We start from the raw sequence: 21,931 nt of genomic DNA, 5'->3' as shown, positions 1-21,931 counted from the left end.
GAACCAGGTTTATTATTGTAAATAAATACCCTTTGCGCATGTGCATAACTATAGATAAATCCGACAGGAGAGTTTGAGTGATGAAAGCCGGCAGAGGATCTCGAAATCTCTGAGCAAGAAACATTTGGATGAACATAAAAAAAAACGAATGTTAGGCTAATTTCTGGCAATTTTGCAGTTATTATGTGCCAGATTCTAAGACTACAAAGTCATTATAAATGACCCATTTGCGAGATTGACTTGTCATTTCAATAGACATAGGCAACAGACTACAATCTGGGTTTATGTTTCTAATAAAATGTTGCCATAGTTTGCTTGGATAAAGGCAGGTAGCCTGATAGACCTACATTACATTTCAGATAGTCTACAGTAGCCTCGACAAGATGTAGGCAAGATGGAAACTGAACGATTTAGCAGCTTGCTTACTTCAAATTTCAGGACTAATTTATTCAACATGAAAGCGAGGCAATTTCTCAATAAGAAGTGCTTGTTTGTTTCCCAATAGCCTGCTGGAATAGGCTACTGAGGGATGAGGGATCATTTCAATCACTGAATTAAATATGAATAACATGAATATTATCTGAATATGCTTGTCAACAACAGCCAGTGTTTTTTAACATTTGTTTTACCTGTAGCCTAATCTGACTACTGTTACCGTCAATCTAATGCGTTCATAATCAAATTAATAAAATTTCTGTTTGAAAAAGTTAGCCTTAGCTTTCCTAACTGACTGAGTATATTGGTTCCTGACTTCCCTGAAAAGTTGTATGTCGCGGTGGCTATTTGAAGCGAATGCAGAACGCCACAGGATGCTTTTGTGCTGGTCAAGGGCATTCAAGTCTGAGGTGAACCAAGGGCTATATCTGCTCTTAGTTCTACATTTTTTGAATGGGGCATGCTTATTTAAGATGGAGAGGAAAGCACTTTTAAAGAGCAACCAGGCATCCTCTACTGACGGGATGAGGTCAATATCCTTCCAGGATACCCGGGCCAGGTCAATTAGAAAGGCCTGCTCGCTGAAGTGTTTTAGGGAGCGTTTGACAGTGATATGGGGCGGTCGTTTGACCGCGGACCCATTACACACGCAGGCAATGAGGAAATTATCGCTGAGACCCTGGTTGAAGACAGTAGAGGTGTATTTAGAGGGCAAGTTGGTCAGGATGATATCTAAGAGGGTGCCCATGGTTACGGATTTAGGGTTGTACCTGGTAGGTTCCTTGATCATTTGTGTGAGATTGAGGGCATCTAGCTTAGATTATAGGACGGCCGGGGTGTTAAGCATGTCCCAGTTTAGGTCACCTAACAGTTTGAACTCTGAAGATAGATGGGGGGCAATCAATTCACATATGGTGTCCAGGGCACAGCTGGGGGCTGAAGGGGGTCTATAACAAGCGGCAACTGTGAGAGACTTGTTTCTGGAAAGGTGGAATTTTAACATCAGCACTCCATTATTGGTCAGACCAGCCATACCCAGGTGCATGCTGGTCAGCGTAATGTTTACATAGCAGGTTAAGAGAACTAACCTAGCAGGTTGGGATAATTAACATAGCAGGTTAGGATAATGAGGTTAAGGTTAGGAAAGGGGTTAGGGTTTTGCTTTCATAAAATGCTACAGTTGTCAAACAATCAACTGGTCCTGCAACAATCAAATCAGCCACACAAAACGGTCTTGAGTGGCGACAAATCTTATCAAATAGCTGATTCACTTTCCATATGCCACTTCTGTTGATCTTCCCACTTCTGTCAACATGCCCACTTTCAGACACACTCCACATATGATGTTATCCATGACTATAGCCAATGGCTGGCTGAGCTAGCTAGATTTTTCTACCCAGAGACCACTAAAGAAAATCCTGATTGGATATTTGTTTCTCTTCAGTATTAACCCTTCTCTTTCCAACACAAACTGAAGGGATGAAATCAGAAAATGATTACAATTATTGTAATATATACATTTTTATCAAGCCTTAGCCTTCTGTGAAGGCCCTTATGGTTCCCCACTGCTTAGATCTAGATTGAGATGAAATCATCCTGACTTAAAATCTAGACTAGGACAAGTCTGAGACTATTTTAACCCATGTCTGTTTTCAATCCAATTCGCTTTATTTTTGTAATACATTACACTTGATCGTTCTTGAATAAGTACACCTCCATTTCTTTTTGGTTTTCCTCTAACCTATTTTGTGCCTCTACAGTTTTCATTACCATCTACCTGCGCTGTTACTTCCTCTTTTTACTTTATTAGTCTCATCTCTTTTGACCTTAACTGCTTTTGTTTTAATGATGAGTATTCTATTGAATGGCCCCTAAAAGTACATTTGAAAGTGTCCCATACAATACGGATATCTGCTGTACCTATGTTGTACAGAAAAAAATTAAATTATGAATTATTTTGTCTTAGTTAAGAACAAATTGTCATCCAATAGGCTTTGATTAAATTTCCAATATCCCCGTCCATGTGGGAATTCTGTAAGAGCTATATTGGATGTCAATTTGTTGGCTATATTGGATGGTGGTCCGATCGGATTCGGTCTCCTATTAATACTTTTGATGCCAGCAAGAACAAGACTAGGAAGTAATCAAGACGGCTAGCTTGATTAAGCCTCCTCCATGTATAACTCACTAAGTCAGGGTTTTTCAACCTTCATATATCCACTAGTTCTAATGTATCCATGATCTTTGTAATCTCCTTAAGCGCTTGAGGGTGATAGTTTGTAGAATGATTTCCTTTACGATCCATTGAGGTACTTAAAACCGTATTATAATCCCCCACCATAATAATAGATTATTTCGTTGCTTGTGAGCTCAATAGATTATTACACATATTTTCGATTATTAATTATTTAAAAACAATTACTGGCAATTCTTCACCACCAGAGGTCAATGATAGCACACACTGTAATCACATGGGATTCCCGCACGGCGCGGGATCTCATTTTGAACAACGGGGAAAACAAAAATGGCTGCTCCCCCTTGTTAGCTTAGCATTTGGTGCAATGCTTATCTTCACTTGTGCGGAATCTTACTTTCCAGCACAACAAATGTCCCCTCCAACAAGAGAACAGATTTACTAAGTGACGTCTCACGTTCAACCTTTCAGCGATTAACCGGAACGCGCAGAAAACACAAATACACCGTTGGTCTACTCGCACCAATGAAAACGTGAGACAGAGATAATTACTAGCTTGGTCAAGCCAATATCTACTCAAATTTTCATCGGCTGGCTCTATGTCCACGCTCGAGAAATTAATTATGACCAAGTCTACTCGCTCCTGAATGCGATAGACAGAAATAACACTACATTGGGCCCAACTAGTATTTTTCTCAGAATGCCTGCATCGGCTGGTACATATGCCCTAGCTCGTAGCATTCAGTAAATCCCCTACACACTGATTTGTGTCAGATATACAACACAAGTCAATCTCGCTACACTAGTATCTGGGTGAAAAAGAAAAACCACACACACGCCACTCTCAACAATAATCCTGCCTATAGCGCGATTGGAGTATGAGTAACTTGCTACACAATTCCTATGGACTGAATTCAACAGTGAGGCCTAGTTTATCCTTGCAGGGGGGCATCAATGTGACGTTATCGTTAATGTGATGATATTCTATTTATTGAATAATTAACTGCTTATTATTATGTGATTAAATTAATCCTGTAACAAATTAACTCAGTAACCTGGAGCAGCCACAGGAAAATGTTGCTTAATGAGTTACCGTTTCCCGAATTAACTCAAAGAATATATCGATTTCATAGCAGTCAACAATTAATTAATTTCCTCAGTCTCATTCTGAACATCGCATAATTCGTAAATCTGCACAAACCCGGGTCTCACTAATCATTCCGTACCACACAAATTGAGTTGATTATTTATTTACTAACAAGCTAAATGATAACATAAGATACATATACACAAACAGTCAAGGTTATTGGTTAGAACTTCATACAATGGCAACAGGTCCCTAGTGGACCAACACAAGATGGAGATTTACCTAGAGAGAGAGAAAGAGAGAAATTCAACACTTGAATACATTTGTAAACGATGCTTAGTTTCAGCCCTAACACCTTGCCCTGAACTGCCCCTGTTATGGGTAAAAAGTGTAATGCATGTATTTACGTGTTGAAGGTCTCCGTTGGGTATCCCTTTGTGGGTCGAGTTCCACTTAGTGGGAAAGGTTTGGCTAACGCCTTGTTTTTCATCTTCAGGTGCAAGTCTCTGATTGTCCAAACGATGTCACAATGTCCTTTCTCTTAGTTGTCAGTTTCCTTGCACTCGTTCTGTGAGAGTGGGCTTCTGAGGAGGCTAATCAGCCGTGTCGATGCTCCCGGCGTGGGTAAGAGGGCCGCGTAGACAACTGGTGACTTGAAAAGAATAGCCGGATGGTCCTGCTTAAATTCAACTTCCTAGATACAGTACTAAGAATAGCTACTCCACTATAAACTTGATTGTTCAGAGATTTACTTTGTCTTCAAACTCGTGTTGCGTTTTGGGGTCACGACTAGTTGTAGACCTCGGCTGAAGCGTGTGGTCAACTTAGTCTGATATGTAAATTCTTAATTCATGTTTTATACCCTAGAGTAGAAAGGGGCGTTTCCATCTTTATGACACACTCTCTGGGTTCCCTGGGGCGTAGCTAGTTACAAGGTATTAGGATTTTCTATGATCTCGTTTGGACAACTAAAATCAGTCTTATCATCACCAAAACATTCTCTTTCATCTGGATATTTTCTACACAAAGTATGTAAACATCACATATACATTATGAAAACTCTTCAAGTTAATGTTTTCATTATAACATCCTCAACTTCTAATAACATCATAAAATGTACATACATTTTCATATTCCATCCATCATTGTTTCCACCATTTGGCTAATCAAATATACATGTCTCAAAGTCCATTTATTTGATGTTCTGTAGTTTTGGGCTGTAACCTCTTCCTAAGGCAAACAGACATTCCAGTCTCTCACATTAGAGAACAGATTGGAGTTGGGCTGTTGCCTTACGATGGGTGTGAGGTCATAACCCCCCCCATCAATCCCTCTATACTTCTCCCCGTCTTCGGGAGGGAGAGATCTCTCTGTATAACCGTGATCCACTATAACCTGATCCTCACAGGCCAGTCATGACAGTCCACCTCTGGTGGGTTCAACATTTTGCAACCCACTATAAGAATGACCATCGGATGTCAACAATTGCATATACACAGTGTAGGCCATTTGTTTGTGAGAATGTGAATGTGATCAAATTTGGTTTATATATAGACACTATTTCATTTAAAAGTTTGTTTCATTTAAAATTATACATAAGAGAATATGTTGCCCAGAACAAATTATTGTACAAACATTATATCAATTAACTTCAACAGTTAGTCAACAGGTCCTGAGCACTCAATAGCAGAATCTCATCAAGAATCTCTCTGTACTTTGCTCCGTTCAACTGTCCCTCGATCCTGACTAGTCTCCCAGTCCCTGCCGTTGAAAAACATACCCACAGCATGATGCTGCCACCACCATGCTCTGACATGCACTGTCAAATGTGGGACCTTATATAGACAGGTGTGTGCATGTTTGAATTGAATTTACCAAGTGGACTCCAATCAAGTTGTTGAAACATCACAAGGATACTTGATGGAAACAGGATGCACCTGAGAACAATTTCAAGTCTCATAGCAAATGGTATGAATACTAATTTATTATTTGCCAAAAAAATCTAAAAAACTGTTTTCAATTTGTCATTATGGGCTATTGTGTGTAGATTGATGATTTTTTATTAATTTAATTTAATACATTTTATTTTAAGGCTGTAACATAACAAAATGTGGAAAAAGTCCAGGGGTCTGAATACTTTCCTTTTGCACTGATTGTACAAAACATTAGGAACACCTTCCTAATATTGAGTTGCTATTCCCTTTGTCCTCAGAACAGCCTCAATTCGTCAGGCCATGGACTCTACATGGTGTCGAAAGAAACCCACAGGGATGCCGGGCCATGATGACTCCAATGCTTCCCACAGTTGTGTCGGGTTGGCTGGGAGTGGATATCTACTCCGAATAGCTCGTTCCATCTCCTCCCACAGATGCTCAATTGGATCGAGATCTGGTGACATGGCAGGCCACTGCAGTAAGCTGAATTCACTTATGTTCGTGGAACCATCCCTGGACAAGCCTTGTGTCATGGGGCATAATCCTGCTGAAAAAAATTGATTTGCAGCTGGATACATTGCTGCCATAAAGGGATGCACCTGATTGGCAATGATGTTTAGACATCCTGTGGCATTCAAATGTGGCTCCACTTTTATCAAGGGGCCCATTGTGTGCCCTGAAAACTCACCCCACACCATCACCACCAGCCCGCAATGCACACCCCACACGGCATGGATGCATGTACTCATGGTTTTCTCCATACCCTAGTCTTCCCATCAGCATGACACAGCAGGAACTGGGATCATCTAGACCAGCGGTTCTCAAAATGTTTATAGTCCCGTAACCCTTCAAACATTCAACCTCCAGCTGCGTACCCCCTCTAGCACCAGGGTCAGCGCACTCTCAAATATTGTAAGCCACACACACACACTATACGATACATTTATTAAACATAAGAAATTAGTGTGAGTTGTCGTCACAACCCGGCTTGTGGGAAGTGACAAAGAGCTCTTATAGGACCAGGGCACAAATAATATTACATTTTGCTCTTTATTTAACCATTTTACATATAAAACCTTACTTGTTAATTGAAAAGGTTAATGAATAACTCACCACAGGTTAATAAGAAGGGTGTGCTTGAGAGGACGCACATAGCAATGTTGGTTTGTATTGGAGAGTCTCAGTCTTAAATCATTTTCCACACACAGTCTGTACCTGTATTTAGTTTTTATGCTAGTGAGGGTCGAGAATTCACTCACACATAAGTACTTGGTTGCAAAGGGCATCAGTGTCTTAACAGCGCAATTTGCCAAGGCAGGATACTCTGAGCGCAGCCCAATCCAGAAATCTGGCAGTGGCTTCTGATTAAATTCCATTTCCACAGATCTGCTTTTTGCAATTTTGATGAAGCTCTCCTGATCAGATATCGGTAAGTGGACTGGAGGCAGGGCATGAAAGGGATAACGAATCCAGCTGTTTGTGTCATCCGTTTCGGGAAAGTACCTGTGTAATTGCGCATCCGACTCACACAGGTGCTTGGCAAAATCACATCTGACATTGTCCATAAGCTTAGGGTCATTATCACACCAAAAAATATCATACAATGATGGAAAGACCCGTGTGTTGTCCTTGTTAATGCAGACAGAGAAGAGCTCTAACTTCTTAAATCATAGCCTCAATTTTGTACCGCACATTGAATATTGCTGCGGAGAGTCCCTGTAATTCTAGATTCAGCTCATTCAGGCGAGAAAAAAACATCACCCAGATAGGCCAGTCGTGTGAGGAACTCATCATGCAAGCAGTCAGACAAGTGAAAATTATGGTCAGTAAAAAAAAACTTTAAGCACGTCTCTCAATTCAAAAAAACGTGTCAATACTTTGCCCCTTGATAACCAGCGCACTTCTGTATGTCGCTGCCCATATCATTGCATAGTGCAGAAAATGCACGAGAGTTCAGGGGCCTTGCTTTAACAAAGTTAACCATTTTCACTGTAGTGTCCAAAACATCTTTCAAGCTGTCAGGCATCCCCTTGGTAGCAAGAGCCTCTCGGTGGATGCTGCAGTGTACCCAAGTAGCGTCGAGAGCAACTGCTTGCACCAGCGTTACCACTCCACTATGTCTCCCTGTCATGGCTTTTGCGCCATCAGTACAGATACCAACACATCTTGACCACCAAAGTCCATTTGATGTCACAAAGCTGTCCAGTACTTTAAAAATACCATCTCCGGTTGTCCTGGTTTGCAGAAGAGGATGTCTTCCTTAATTGACCCCCCAAAAAAGTAACGGACATATACCAGGAGCTGTGCCAGGCCCGCCACGTCTGTTGACTCATCCAGCTGTAATGCATAGAATTCACTGGCTTGTATATGCGAAGCAGTAATTGTATCAAAACATCTCTTGCCATGTCACCGATGCGTCGTGAAACGGTATCGTTTTTTTGGCCTTTGCCCCAGCCATATCCGCAGAGGCAGGAAGAATGAAGTCCTCCACAATAGTATGGTGCTTGCCTGTTCTAGCCACTCGGTAGCTCACCGTATAAGATGCTTCTAGCCCCTTCTTATTAATGGCATCTGTTGCTTTTATAGATGTCTTACTACTTTAAAGTCGTCTTAATTCTCGCTCAAAAAACTTGTGGCTTATTTTTCAAATTGGCATGTTTTTTTTCTAAATGTTTGCGCAAGAGTGAAGGACTCATCGAGTTGTGAGATGTAACACACTGTGGCTGAGGAAAGGCACTATTCCCAATATAAGTGAACCCCAAATCAATGTAGTTCTCATATTTGCACCTCTTCGAAGGTCCAACCTCCCGGTCTGTTGTTCGGTGCTTTCCCAGGTAAAGGGGCAGTAGCTCTTCGGCTGCATCAGATTCACAACTGTCAGTGTCCATGCTAGCTGGGCTTACAACAAACATAGAATTACTGATGCTAGCATTGGATGTGCTCGTGGAAGCAGAACAACTTGTGTCATCGACAGGTGCAGTGCTGCTGGTAGTAGCAAAACTGACAAAATGCATAGGACTAAAAGTGGTCTACACGTTCTTCATTTGATCCAATTCAACGTTGCCAATTATTTTATGAGAAGAATTAAGTGGAGTGACTAATCTCAGCTGGTCTGAGAGAACTGATGAGGCTTCTCTCAAGTGTGTAGCCTTTGGTGTGTTTTTACATTGCCCAATCGGGAGAAGCTCTTGCCACAGTAAGAGCAGAAGAAAGGCTTCTCTCCTGTGTGTGTTCTCTGATGACCGTTTAGCTCAGCTGATGATTTAAAACCGTTTCCACAGTCAGTGCAGTAGTAAGGCTACTCTCCTTTATGTATAACTTGGTGTCTTTTTAAGTGGCCCAGTTGAGAGAAACTCTTTCTACAGTCAGAGCAGGAGTAAGGCTTCTCTCCTGTGTGTATACGTTTATGATTTTTTAGGTTGCACGGTTGAGAGAAACTCACCCCACAGTCAGAGCAGGAGTAAGGCTTCTCTCCTGTGTGTATACGTTCATGTTGTTTTAAGTTTCCCAGTTGAGAGAAACTCACCCCACAGTCAGAGCAGAAGTAAGGCTTCTCTCCTGTGTGTGTTCTCTGATGAACTTTAAGCTCAGATGATGTTGTGAAGCATTTTCCACAGTCAGAGCAGGAGTAAGACTTCTCTCCTGTGTGTATACGTTCATGCTGTTTTAGGTGGCTCGATTGAGAGAAACTCTTCCTACAGACAGAGCAGGAGTAAGGCTTCTCTCCTGTGTGTATACGTTCGTGCTGTTTTAGGTGGCTCAGTTGAGAGAACCTCGCCCTACAGTCAGAGCAGGAGTATGGCTTCTCTCCTGTGTGTGTTCTCTGATGAACTTTTAGCTCACCTGATGTTGTGAAGCATTTTACACAATTAAAGCAGGAGTAAGGCTTCTCTCCTGTATGTATACGTTCATGTATTTTTAGATCGCCCAGTCGAGAAAAACTTTTTCCACATTCAGAGCAGGAGTAAGGCTTATCTCCTGTATGTATATGCTCATGTGTTTTAAAGTGGCCCCGTCGAGAAAAACTCTTTCCACAATCAGAGCAAGAGTAAGGCTTCTCTCCCGTGTGTACACGTTCATGTTGTTTTAAGTTTCCCAGTTGAGAGAAACTCGCCCTACAGTCAGAGCAGAAGTAAGGCTTCTCTCCTGTGTGTGTTCTCTGATGAACTTTTAGCTCAGATGATGTTGTGAAGCATTTTACACAGTCAGAGCAGGAGTAAGGCTTCTCTCCTGTGTGTATACGTTCATGCTGTTTTAGGTGGCTCAGTTGAGAGAACCTCGCCCTACAGTCAGAGCAGGAGTATGGCTTCTCTCCTGTGTGTGTTCTCTGATGAACTTTTAGCTCACCTGATGTTGTGTAGCATTTTACACAATTAGAGCAGGAGTAAGGCTTCTCTCCTGTATGTATACGTTCGTGTGTTTTTAGGTCGCCCCGTCGAGAGAAACTATTTCCACAGTCAGAGCAGGAGTAAGGCTTCTCTCCTGTGTGTACTCTCTGATGAATTGTTATAGCCTTTGATGTTGTGAAATTCTTCCCACAGTCAGTACAGGAATACGGATTCTCTCCTGTGTGTATTCTTAGGTGTATTCTTAGCTTTGATAGAATTGGGAAAATCTCCTCACAATGTGGGCAGTGGTAAGACCTCTTAGCTCTGTGATCTTCCTGCTGTTGCTCTCTGGATGTAGAGAATGTCTCAACATGATCTCCTGTGTGAACATCAGAAGAACCAGTCAGTTGGTGTAATATACAGTACCAGTCAAAAGTGTGGACACACCTACTCATTCAAGGGTTTTTCTTTATTTTTGCTATTTTCTACATTGAATAATAATAGTGAAGACATCAAAACTATGAAATAACACATATGGATTCATGTAACCAAAATAATTTGTTAAACGAATCAAAATATCTTGTATTTTGCCTTGACAGCTTTGCACACTCTTGGCATTCTCTCAACTAGCTTCACCTGGAATGCTTTTCCAACAGCTTTTCCAACAGGACTTTCCACATTTGCTGAGCAATTGTTGTCTGCTTTTCCTTCACTCTGCGATCCAACTCATCCCAAACCATCTCAATTGGGTTAAGGTCTGGTGATTTTGGAGGCCAGGTCATCTGATGCAGCACTCCATCACTCTCCTTCTTGGTCATATAGCCCTTACACAGCCTGGGGGTGTGTTGGGTTATTGTCTTGTTGAAAAACAAATGGAATGGCGTATCGCTGCAGAATGCTGTGGTAGCCATGCTGGTTATGTGTGCCTTGAATTCTAAATAAATCAGACAGTGTCACCAGCAAAGCACCGCCACAACATCACACTTCCTCCATGCTTCATGGTAGGAAATACACAAGCAGAGATCATCCGGTCACCTACTCTGCGTCTCACAAAGACACGGCGGTTAAAAGCAAAAATCTGCGGTCCAACTCATCCCAAGCCATCTCAATTGGGTTGAGGTCCAGGGATTGTGGAGGCCAGGTCATCTGATGCAGCACTCCATCACTCGCATTCTTGGTCAAATAGCTCTTACATATCCTGGAGGGGTGTTTTGGGTCATTGTCCTGTTGAAAAACAAATGATAGTCCCACTAAGCCCATACCAGATGGGATGGCATATCGCTGCAGAATGCTGTGGTAGCCATGCTGGTTAAGTGTGCCATTCTAAACAAATCACAGACACTGTCACCAGCAAAGCACGCCCACACCATCACACCTCCTCCTCCATGCTTCACAGTGGGAAGCACACATGCAGAGATGATCCGTTCACCTACTACTCTGCGTCTCACAAAGACACAGCGGTTGGAATCAAAAATCTCAAATTTGGACTCATCACACCAAATGACAGATTTCCACTGGTCTCATGTCCATTGCTCATGTTTCTTGGCCCAAGCAAGTCTCTTCTTATTGGTGTCCTTTAGTATTGGGTTCTTTGCATCAATCCGACCATGAAGGCCTGATTCACAGTCTCCTCTGAACAGTTGATGTTGATGTGTCTGTTACTTGAACTCTGAAGCATTTATTTTGGCTGCAATTTGAGGCTGGTAACTCTAATTAACTTATCCCCTGCAGCAGAGGTAACTCTGGGTCTTCCTTTCCTGTGGCGGTCCTCATGATAGCCAGTGTCATCATAGCGCTTGATGGTTTTTGCGACTGCACTTGAAGAAACTGTCAAAGTTCTTGAAATGTTCCGGATTACTTTAAGACCTGAAGCTCAGTCAATGATGGAATGTCATTTCTCTTTGCTTATTTGAACTATTCTTGCCATAATATGGACTTGGTATTTTACCAAACAGGGCTCTCTTCTGTATACCACCCCTAACTACCTTGTCACAACACAACTGTTTGGCATTAAGGTAAGATATTCCACAAATTAACTTAAGGCACACCTGTTAATTTAAATGCATTCCGGGTGACTACCTCATGAAGCTGGTTGAGAGAATGCCAAGAGTGCAAAGCTGTCATCAAGGCAAAGGGTGGCTACTTTGAAGAATCTCAAATCTATTTTGATTTGTTTAACACATTTTTTTGTTTACTACATGATTCCCTATGTGTTATTTCATCGTTTTGATGTCTTCACTATTATTCTACAATGTAGAAAGAAAGAAAAACCTTTGAATGAGTAGGTGTCCAAACTTTTGACTGGTACTGTACATGTCAATCAAATTTATTTGACAAAGCCCTTAAAACATCAGCAGTTGAAAAAGTGCTTTACAGAAATCCAGCCTAAAATCACAAAAGAGCAAGCAGTGCAGATGTAGAAGCACAGTGGCTATGAAACACTCCCTAGAAAGCAGGAACCTTGGAAGAAACGTAGAGGAACCAGGCTCAAAAGGGTGGCCAGTCCTCTTCTGGCTTACCGGGTGACATATGTATTCATACCAGTAGGCTCTACAACACAAAAGGGGAGTTAAACGACTCTAAAAGTGGGTAAGAGTTGAAAGCTAAAAAGGGGCGTGTCATCCTCTACTCACTATCACAAGGGTTAGTAACTACACAGACTCACTTCATATCATCCTCCACTCACTATCACAAGGGTTAGTAACAACACAGACTAATTTCATAGAATTTTTAAACACTGGGAGTTTGTCTACTTCACTTCTTTAGTCTACTCTCTGAACACTCCAGATCGCCCAGTGAATTAAACAAATGTTGGCAATGCTGGTGTCAAACCATGCAAGTCTGAGTAGCATGAACACACTTAGACAGAACCTGTGCTTACCATGAGAAACAGATTTCCCAATCTTTTCCTCCTCTTCTTCATCTTTAATGTTGGCATTCAGCTCCAGTGTTTGACTGCAGTCTTCCAGCTTCACTGATGCCATCTCTGGATCCTGCAGTGCAAACTGGGCTCCACTGTCACAATCAGGACCCAGTGACTGTAGGTTTGGACTCCCTATGGAAGGAGAGAGGCAGGCTGGGTTTGTCCTCACTGTTGATATTACCGGCCTCAGACTTAATCTGAGTCGGCCTGTAGTAACAATGAAAAACAGACAAGTTATTGTCTTGACAGTTCCAGAACTTTCTTTATTCTCTAAAAATATATTATTTATTGTTGTTCAATTATCTAATTCAGTGCTTAACTTGGACTGAAATAGGTGTTGGAACTGTTTATATTTAGGTGCAGCAGCTCCACAATACTGTTGAGCTAATATTCTATAAAAGAGGAACATGAGCTCAAACAGTAGACATTTGAGGTGACGGTACTCAGCTCCGGTGAGCTCCTGTCCAAGTCAAGCACTGATCTCATTTCAATAGATCAGGTAGCTAAGCATTGACAACAGTAATTCATCCAAATTAGACTCTTTAAATTAGTCTGCACAACATAATGCACTTAACCTACAGTAGACTTCACAAATTCACATAAATGCACAAAACCATATAGTACGAGGTTACGTTTTGCGAGTCTCTCTCTGATGCACCCGCACTGAAGTCCGTTGACGCAGACTGAGTGGGCGCAGCCATTTACCAGCTCATGAATTTTACACAAAACCAATAACATGCTAAACATTAACTCAGAAATCTCAAATAAATGTATTCTTTATTAAATTACCTTGAGGAAATGATGAACACCCATTCAGACAAACCAAAAGCTTCTAGCTGTGTGACTTGTAAAATAGTTGATCACAATCACTCGGTTTGACTCAAAAATAAAACATCAAACCTTTACCAAGCGTGATAATACCTTAACGGATGTTACCTAGCATGGTATGACATGTTCTTTCAATTGTAGAAAGTTGAAAGCCTGCTATTACATTCCTGTAGTAATACAGCAACAGACTGCAAAGTTTCAGCGCTTTCTTTATACTGAAGAATGGTGCGTGCCTGCCTGGAACTTCCTGTTCCCCCACTACCACAGTGCAGCCACAGATAGAACAATGAGACAGATATTTCACCGGATAAATAAATGTGAAGCATCCGCTTAGCGTTTCCACTCACTACCAAATATGGTTGTACAATGTGTTTCTCCTCACACCTGGCCTAAGCCATTGATGGATTAGAGACAAGGTCGTTTTTATTGACCTCAGATTCTCAGTTTGTCAGTGTCAAAGTAGCCTGTCATTTGTGAGGTATTAAAAAAGATTTTCAGAAAGTCTCCAGTCATCTAAAATGATGTAGAATTTAATAGAATCCGTTTACAAAAGGCCACATTTTTCCAGGACTCCAGGCTACAATAAATGTACTCCATGTGTGCAACTTCTGCAAGCGGCTCCACACCACTGCTCTTTGCCAGTACGCTAAAGCCATGATAATGCATGCAATGCTTTATTATAAAGGTATTTTATTTAATGTGTTCTGGTACCTCAGAGAACCCCAGGTCACCACCTCTCGGGCTCACTTTTGGTTCCAGCACCTCCCAAATGACAAATTAAGCACTGGAGAAGTGGGTAGCTGCCTCTGCCTCCTCCGGGACACATCTCCTTTGCATAGAATTCGTGAGGATGTTGATTTTGGAATGTGGAATGTTGTCCCGCTCATCTTCAAAGGCTGTGTGAAATTCCAGAATATTGGTGGGAACTGGAACAAGCTGTCGTATACGTCAATCCCAAACATGCTCAAAGGTTGACATGTCTGAGTATGCAGGTCATGGAAGAATTTTCAATTGTGTACAGATCCTTGCGATATGGGGCTGTGCGTTGTCATGCTGAAACATGAGGTGATGACAACAGATGAATGGCAGAACAACGGCCCTCCGGATCTTGTCATGGTTTCTCTGTGCATTCAAATTGCCATCGTTAAATGCAATTGTGTTGGTATTCTGTAGCTTATGCCTGCCCATACCATAACCCTGATACCACCATGGGGCACTCTGTTCACAACATTGACATCAGCAAACCACACAACCAACGCCATACACGGTGCTCTGCAGATGAGGCTGGTTGGGCATACTGCCAAATTCTCTAAAACAATGTTGGAGGCGGTTTATGGTAGAGAAATTAACATTAAATTATCTGGCAACAGCTCTGGTGGAAATTCCTGCAGTCAGCTTGCCAATTGCATGCCCCCTCAAAACTTGAGACATCTGGGGCATTGTGTTGTGTGACAAAACAGCACATTTTAGAGTGGCATTTTTGTATTTATAAGGGATCACCTACTCAGCTACTCTTGTCCTGCACCTGTGTAATGATGATCATGCTATTTAATCAGCTTATTGATATGCCACACCTGGCAGGTGGATGGATTATCTTGGCAAAGGAGAAAAGCTCACTAAAAGGGATGTAAACAACTTTATCTACAAAATTTGAGAGAAATAAGTTTTCAATTTATGCTGTACAATTATGCACTACTCACAGGAATCCTCTCAAGATCCCTCACCCTGTACCCATCTTCCTCTACCACTCTCTTCACTGCTTCACCATAATACACTTTCTGTACTACTGTAACCCTGGCAACCTCAATCTGCCTTTCTCTCACCTGACACCTCATATCTCCAGCCCCATTGGTTACCCCACAACTAACACAGAACTTTCTCCACGATACCACACATTCCTTCATCTCATGCCCTCCTGCACACTTCTCACATCTAGGCTAGAAGTCGATCGATTAATCGGAATGGCCGATTAATTAGGGCCGATTTCAAGTTTTCATAACAATCGGAAATCTGTATTTTTGGACACCGATTTGGCCGGAAAAAACAAAGGAAAAAAAACCTTTATTTAATCTTTATTTAACTAGGCAAGTCAGTTAAGAACACATTCTTATTTTCAGTGATGGCCTAGGAACGGTGGGTTCACTTCCTCGTTCAGGGGCCGAACGACAGATTTTGACCTTGTCAGCTCGGGGGATTCAATCTTGCAACCTTACAGTTAACTAGTCCAACGCTCTAACCACCTGATTACATTGCACTCCACGAGGAGCCTGCCTGTTACGCAAATGCAGTAGAAGCCAAGTTAAGTTTAATGCTAGCATTAAACTTATCTTATAAAAAACAATCAATCAATCATAACCACCAGTTAACTACACATGGTTGATGATATTACTAGTTTATCTAGCGTGTCCTGCGTTGCATATAATCGATGCGGTGCGTATCGTTGCTCCAATGTGTACCTAACCATAAACATCAATGCCTTTCTTAAAATCAATACACAGAAGTATATATTTTTAAACCTGCATATTTAGCTAAAAGAAGTCCAGGTTAGCAGGCAATATTAACCAGGTGAAATTGTGTCACTTCTCTTGCGTTCATTGCACGCAGAGTCAGTGTATATGCAACAGTTTGGGCCGCCTAATTTGCCATATTTGTACGTAATTATGACATAACATTGAAGGTTGTGCAATGTAACAGGAATATTTAGACTTATGGATGCCACCCGTTAGATAAAATACGGAACGGTTCCGTATTTCACTGAAAGAACAAACGTCTTGTTTTCGAGATGATAGTTTCCGGATTCGACCATATTAATGACCTAAGGCTCGTATTTCTGTGCGTTATTATGTTATAACTAAGTCTATGATTTGATAGAGCAGTCTGACTGAGCGGTGGTAGGCAGCAGCAGGCTAGTAAGCATTCATTCAAACAGCACTTTCCTGCGTTTTGCAAGAAGCTCTTCGCTGTGCTTCAAGCCAATCAACTCCCGAGATTAGGCTGGTGTAACCGATGTGAAATGGTTATTCCCCTTGCTCTGCATGGGTAACGCTGCTTCGAGGGTGGCTGTTGTCGTTGTGTTCCTGGTTCGAGCCCAGGTAGGAGCGAGGAGAGGGATGGAAGTTATACTGTTACACTGGCAATACTAAAGAACATCCAATAGTCAAAGGTTAATGAAATACAAATGGTAGAGAGAGAAATAGTCCTATAATTCCTATAATAACTACAACCTAAAACTTCTTACATGGGAATATTGAAGACTCATGTTAAAAGGAACCACCAGCTTTCATATGTTCTCATGTTCTAAGCAAGGAACTTAAACGTTAGCTTTTTTACATGGCACATATTGCACTTTTACTTTCTTCTGCTTTTGCATTATTTAAACCAAATTGAACATGTTTCATTATTTATTTGAGGCTAAATTGATTTTATTGATGTATTATATTAAGTTAAAATAAGTGTTCATTCAGTATTGTTGTAATTGTCATTATTACAAATAAAAAATAAAATAGGCCGACTAATCGGTATCGGCTTTTTTTGGCCCTCCAATAATCGGTATCGGTGTTGAAAAATCATAATCGGTCGACCTCTAATCTAGGCATCTCACTCCTACAACAGGCCCATTAACCCGTAGACACTGTAGTATTTACGGAAACAAAAGCGCTCACGGGATAACTGACACTTCCTACCATGACCTTATCTGGCAGAGACTCTGCATCAAAACTCCACATGACAATGTTTTCTCTCACCTAAAGACGGGCATCACAGACACCTGGAATCTTCCATTTCAACTGCTCCTCCTTAACACTTAAACCTAATCCCATTATCACTCCTTTCAATGCCGCCCTGTTCCAGAGAGCAATTCCAGTCACAATTCTTGTCCCCAATCGTGAAATCCGGAGCGCCCGCTCCCTCTGGATATATGAGAAATCATTATGAGTCCACTCCAAGTTACCTTCACCAACTCAACTTCCCTCTACCCTCAGCTCCTTCTCGGGGGTCATCACTGCACTGGCCATCGCAGTTAATTCATCCTCTTGTCACGTTCACTTCCCTCCTGTTGCTCTTCTAAAGGCTCTGTGTGATCCTCCATTCCATATTCACTCAAAACATATTCCACTTCTCTCCTTATTTTCTGGTCCACCATCTTCTTCATCAGATCTTCCAGAAGGCTTGTACAATCCCCCACTCCACTTTTTTTACCACGTCTCAGCTCATCCACACAACACCAGCTTCGGGTAGCTGCATACCAATAGAGTACGACAGTATGAATCATAATACCCATAAAACCTAGCAGTCAAACAGGGAAATGGTTCCAATCATTTCCCCACCATTCATTTTTCCCCATAGAGGATTTTAGAAACACTTAAAATAAGGGCTGTGTTTCATGTAGGCTTACCCTGGCGTGACGTTTTGATAAGCGTGTAAATCTCTCTAGGACAGGATGACTTTTATCAATATATTCACCTGTACTTACCAACCACAAAAATGGCCGAGAGTAATGGAGTAATGGCAGAGAGAAGGCAGGAGACACTTTGTTTTGTTTAGCATCGCTTAGGTAAGACTGCTCCCTTTAATGGATCAGTCGTCCACCAGGCTACACTCTACGATTAGGGAGAGGTGGTAGAGGAAGAGTTGGGTGTCTCGGTTAGGGAGAACAGTAGAATGTGGTTCAGTGTTTTACTGTTAGGATAGATTTGTTTGTTTGTTCCAACAGATCTTTACATATTTTTCTCACTACAAAATATTCCAGCGTTCCTTCTGGTTACTAAACATATTTTAGATATGTTTTAATTACACTCTTGATCCTCCTCTAGATCGCTCCTCTAGTTAGACACTTCCCACTCGCAGAGTAGAAAGAAATTACAGCATTTCATTAAGGACTTAAATCTATGTGACCCTTGGAGGACTCAGAACCCAAGTAAAAGGGAGTATTCATGTTACTCGTCAACATTTAAATCATATTCTCCTATAGACTACTTTTTAGTTTCTTGCTCATTGCTTCCCAATGTAGCAGGAAGTGGATGTGACAGTATTGTTCTGAGTGACTGTTCCCCGGTGTCATTATTCTATAGGGATACAAAACTAGTAAAAGGATCCTCTAGATGGTGTTTGCGTCCCAGATGGTTACAGGACCCAGACTTCTTACATTACGTTGGAGTGTATATAGATGTTTATTTTACACTGAACACTGACCAAATGTCAGCAAGTACCAGATGGGAGGCTTTCAAAGCAAATATTATGGGGCAAATTATACATTTTACAACTCTGAATCTCCTCAGAACTAATCAGTTCTTGATGTTCCCTCTATTTCAGAAGACACTAAATTGGATGGTGCTGAAATATCTGATGCTATTTTCAATACGAAGGGAGGTAAAGAGGCAGGTCCATATGGGCTCCCAATAGATATTTAGAAGATATTTAAGGACAAACTTCTTGGTCCACTTCTGGATATGTACAGTGTATGATATCCTCTAGTCTAGAGCTTAGATACAGACAATAAACACCCACCTGAGATTGTTGCAATACAATTGGATAATGAGAACATGTATCACCCTTGTTAAGCCACACAAATTTGACCCCAATACCCCAGACCTGTGTGTTAAATGTAACACACATTTAGGCACCTTGTATCATTGCCTGGAGGAATGTGCTGAGATGACCTCTACCCCAATACCACTAATCCCTAAACTATGCCTCCTAAATCTTTACCCAGAGAATATCTCTTTACATAGGAGAGAAAAGAAAATGGTTGACCTCAGTCTATTACAAGCTAGACTTTCAATTGCTCTCCACTGGAAGTATGTCAGTTCCCCCTCACTTGGTCATTGGTTAAAATAATTCACGTCAAGTCTGGCTCTTGAAAATTGTACTTATATAGTGAAAAAGAAAGCCCCAGAGTTTCATAATATTTGGGATCTGTTTTGTGAGTTTTTGCAAACCAGTGATATTGTAGAGGCATTGGAACTGTAAATCATCTATTTTTATTGGCTCTTTTTCTTAGAGGTATGTGCTTTATCTGCGACTGCATATTACACTTTTTATTTGGACATGTTTTGGTACCCTTCCCCAGATCTGTGCCTCGACATAATCCTTTCATGGAGCTCTACGGACAATTCCTTCGACCTCATGGCTTGGTTTTTACTCTGACATGCGCTGTCAAATGTGGGACCTTATATAGACAGGTGTGTACCTTTCTAAATCATGTCCAATAAATGTAATTTACCACAGGTGGACTCTCAATCAAGTTGTAGAAACATCTCAAGGATGATCAATGGAAACAGGATGCACCTGAGCTCAATGTCGAGTCTCATAGCAAAGGGTCTGAATACTTATGTAAATAAGGTATTTTACATGTACAAACATTTCTAAAAAACCTGTTTCCTTTGTGAAGAACATCGATGATAATTTTTTATCTTATTTAATCCATTTTAGAATAAGGCTATAACGTAACAAAATGTGGAAAAAGCCAAGGGGTCTGAATACTTTCCGAATGCACTGTATATATTCATAAAAAAAGGCTGTGCAATACAAAAGGGGAATAAATCTATTCTAAAAGTGGGTAAGATGGGGAGTGTCATCCTCCACTCACTATCACAAGGGTTAGTAACTCCACGGGCTCATTTAAAACACTACTTCAATTATTTAGTGATCACTCCAGATAGCCCAGTGAATAAAACAAATGCTGGCAATACTGGTGTCAAACCATGCAAGTGTCAGTAGCATGAAATAACATCTACAGCTTAATTTTAACAGTTCATCATGAAACAGTTATACAGCAACTTTTCATGCACAGTGGGAAGTTGGAACGAACAACAAACTTAGTTAGATACAACCTGCTCTTACCATGAGAAACAGATGTCCCAATCGTCTCCTCCTCTTCTTCATCTTTAATGTTGACATTCAGCTCCAGTGTTTGACTGCAGTCTTCCAGCTTCACTGATGCCATCTCTGGATCCTGCAGAGTAAACTGGGCTCCACTGTCACAATCAGGACCCAGTGACTGTAGGTTTGGACTCAGCGTGGAAGGAGAAAGGCAGGCTGGGTCTGTCCTCACTGTTGATGTTACCGGCCTCAGACTTAATCTGAGTCGGTCTGTAGTAACATTGAGAAACGGACACAAAAGTTAGTCTTGACAGTTCAGGCACTTTATTTATTCTCTAAAAATATTGTTTATATTTAGGTGCAGGAGCGCCACAATACTGTTGAGCTAATTTTCTATAAGAGGAACATGAGCTCAAACAGTAGACATTTGAGGTGCCGGTACTCAGCTCTGGTGAGCTCCTGTTGAAGTCAAGCACTGATCTCATTTCAATAGATCTGGTAGCTAAACATTGACAAAACATTAATTAATTCACATTAGACAAAGTATACACTTTAAATCAGGCTACACAATTTAAATGCACTTAATCTATAGTAGATTTCCTGAATTCGCATAAATGACTCAAAAACCATTTAGTACAAGGTTGCGGTTTGTTTTAGGCAGTACTATGCACTATTTTCCTTAATAACCTCGTCTTCACTGTATTATTTCAATCAAAACCAATAGTATGTCTGTTCACACCATAGTAACATTTATAGATAAAGATAGAAACAACTGAATGTGTCTGAATATTACTACACATGTAGAAAATTGATAATCATTACATTCAGCTTCAAAACAGTAGTGCAACCGTGAAATAGTCTCTCTCTGCTGCACTCTCACTGCCTGGACTTTTTTTCATTGTATTCACAGGAATGTCCCTGTATTGATGTGTAATATTGTTATTATTGTTGCAATAAAAAAAATAAAAAAAGTCCGTTGACGCAGACCGAGTTGTGCCGCCATTTTACCAGCTCGTGAATTTTACACAAAAATAAATAACTTGCCAAACGAATTCAGAAATCTCAAGTAAATATATTCTTTAGAAAGTTTAAACCTGCTATTACATACCTGTAGTAATAAATAGAAACAGACACGAATGTTATCTTCGAGACCGCACCGTTCTGGCGCTTTCTTTATACTGAAAAATGGTGGGCGCCTGCTCGGAACTTCCTGTTCTTCCACTAACACCGTCCGTGCATTCCGGGATCCTTGGGAAGGCCCTACCTCATTACATGAGAAGGGGGTCCTAGCCTCCTGCAGGACACATCTCCTTTGCATAGAGTTGATCAAGATGTTGATTGTGTAATGCTATTTCTAGAATGTTTTCTGGTCTGTGGAGCAAC

The 21,931-nt window shown here is 41.1% G+C and overlaps 3 protein-coding genes across 5 annotated transcripts in view; 1 reads left to right on the top strand and 2 right to left on the bottom strand.

Moving 5' to 3' along the window:
- The window catches only part of LOC139533076 (zinc finger protein 135-like), a 302,249-nt gene extending 287,024 nt beyond the window's left edge, over positions 1–15,225 (bottom strand). The window contains exon 1 of the mRNA XM_071331311.1: positions 14,441–15,225. The gene's annotated coding sequence lies outside the window, so the exon portion shown is untranslated. The remainder of the gene's footprint in view (positions 1–14,440) is intronic.
- Positions 1–21,931, top strand: part of LOC139533043 (zinc finger protein 658B-like) — a 147,595-nt gene that overhangs the window by 41,020 nt on the left and 84,644 nt on the right. The gene's annotated exons all lie outside the window — the stretch shown is intronic.
- LOC139533049 (zinc finger protein 271-like) lies at positions 3,864–21,873 on the bottom strand. 3 transcript variants are annotated; one of them, XM_071331255.1, is made up of 4 exons: positions 21,657–21,768; positions 20,570–20,818; positions 12,860–13,033; positions 3,864–10,357 (listed from the first exon to the last, which is right to left on the bottom strand). In XM_071331255.1, exons 2-4 carry the CDS (start codon positions 20,670–20,672, stop codon positions 8,949–8,951), a joined length of 1,686 nt encoding a protein of 561 aa, XP_071187356.1. In that variant the 5' UTR covers positions 20,673–20,818; positions 21,657–21,768; the 3' UTR covers positions 3,864–8,948. The 3 variants fall into 3 exon arrangements, with proteins under 3 accessions (XP_071187356.1, XP_071187359.1, XP_071187358.1); XM_071331257.1 differs by lacking the exon at positions 3,864–10,357 and adding an exon at positions 11,517–12,528 and having other exon boundaries at positions 21,657–21,873; XM_071331258.1 differs by lacking the exons at positions 20,570–20,818; positions 21,657–21,768 and having other exon boundaries at positions 3,864–10,354; positions 12,860–13,051.

This window comes from Salvelinus alpinus, chromosome 10 (genome assembly GCF_045679555.1).
Source record: "Salvelinus alpinus chromosome 10, SLU_Salpinus.1, whole genome shotgun sequence".
NCBI classification, from domain to species: Eukaryota; Metazoa; Chordata; class Actinopteri; order Salmoniformes; family Salmonidae; genus Salvelinus; species Salvelinus alpinus.
The sequence above is the reverse complement of the archived record's forward strand: the minus strand, read 5'-3'. Positions and strand labels throughout refer to the sequence as shown.

What these genes read in the sequence shown, in the direction of transcription:
- LOC139533049 (XM_071331255.1), bottom strand. Translation starts at nt 20,672, where the DNA reads ATGGCATCAGTGAAGCTGGAAGACTGCAGTCAAACACTGGAGCTGAAT. An exon ending in TGGGACATCTGTTTCTCATG is followed by an intron (nt 13,034 to 20,569) that starts GTAAGAGCAGGT and finishes CTCCTTCCATAG; the next exon opens with GGAGTCCAAACCTACAGTCA. An exon ending in TGGGAAATCTGTTTCTCATG is followed by an intron (nt 10,358 to 12,859) that starts GTAAGCACAGGT and finishes ATGTTCACACAG; the next exon opens with GAGATCATGTTGAGACATTC.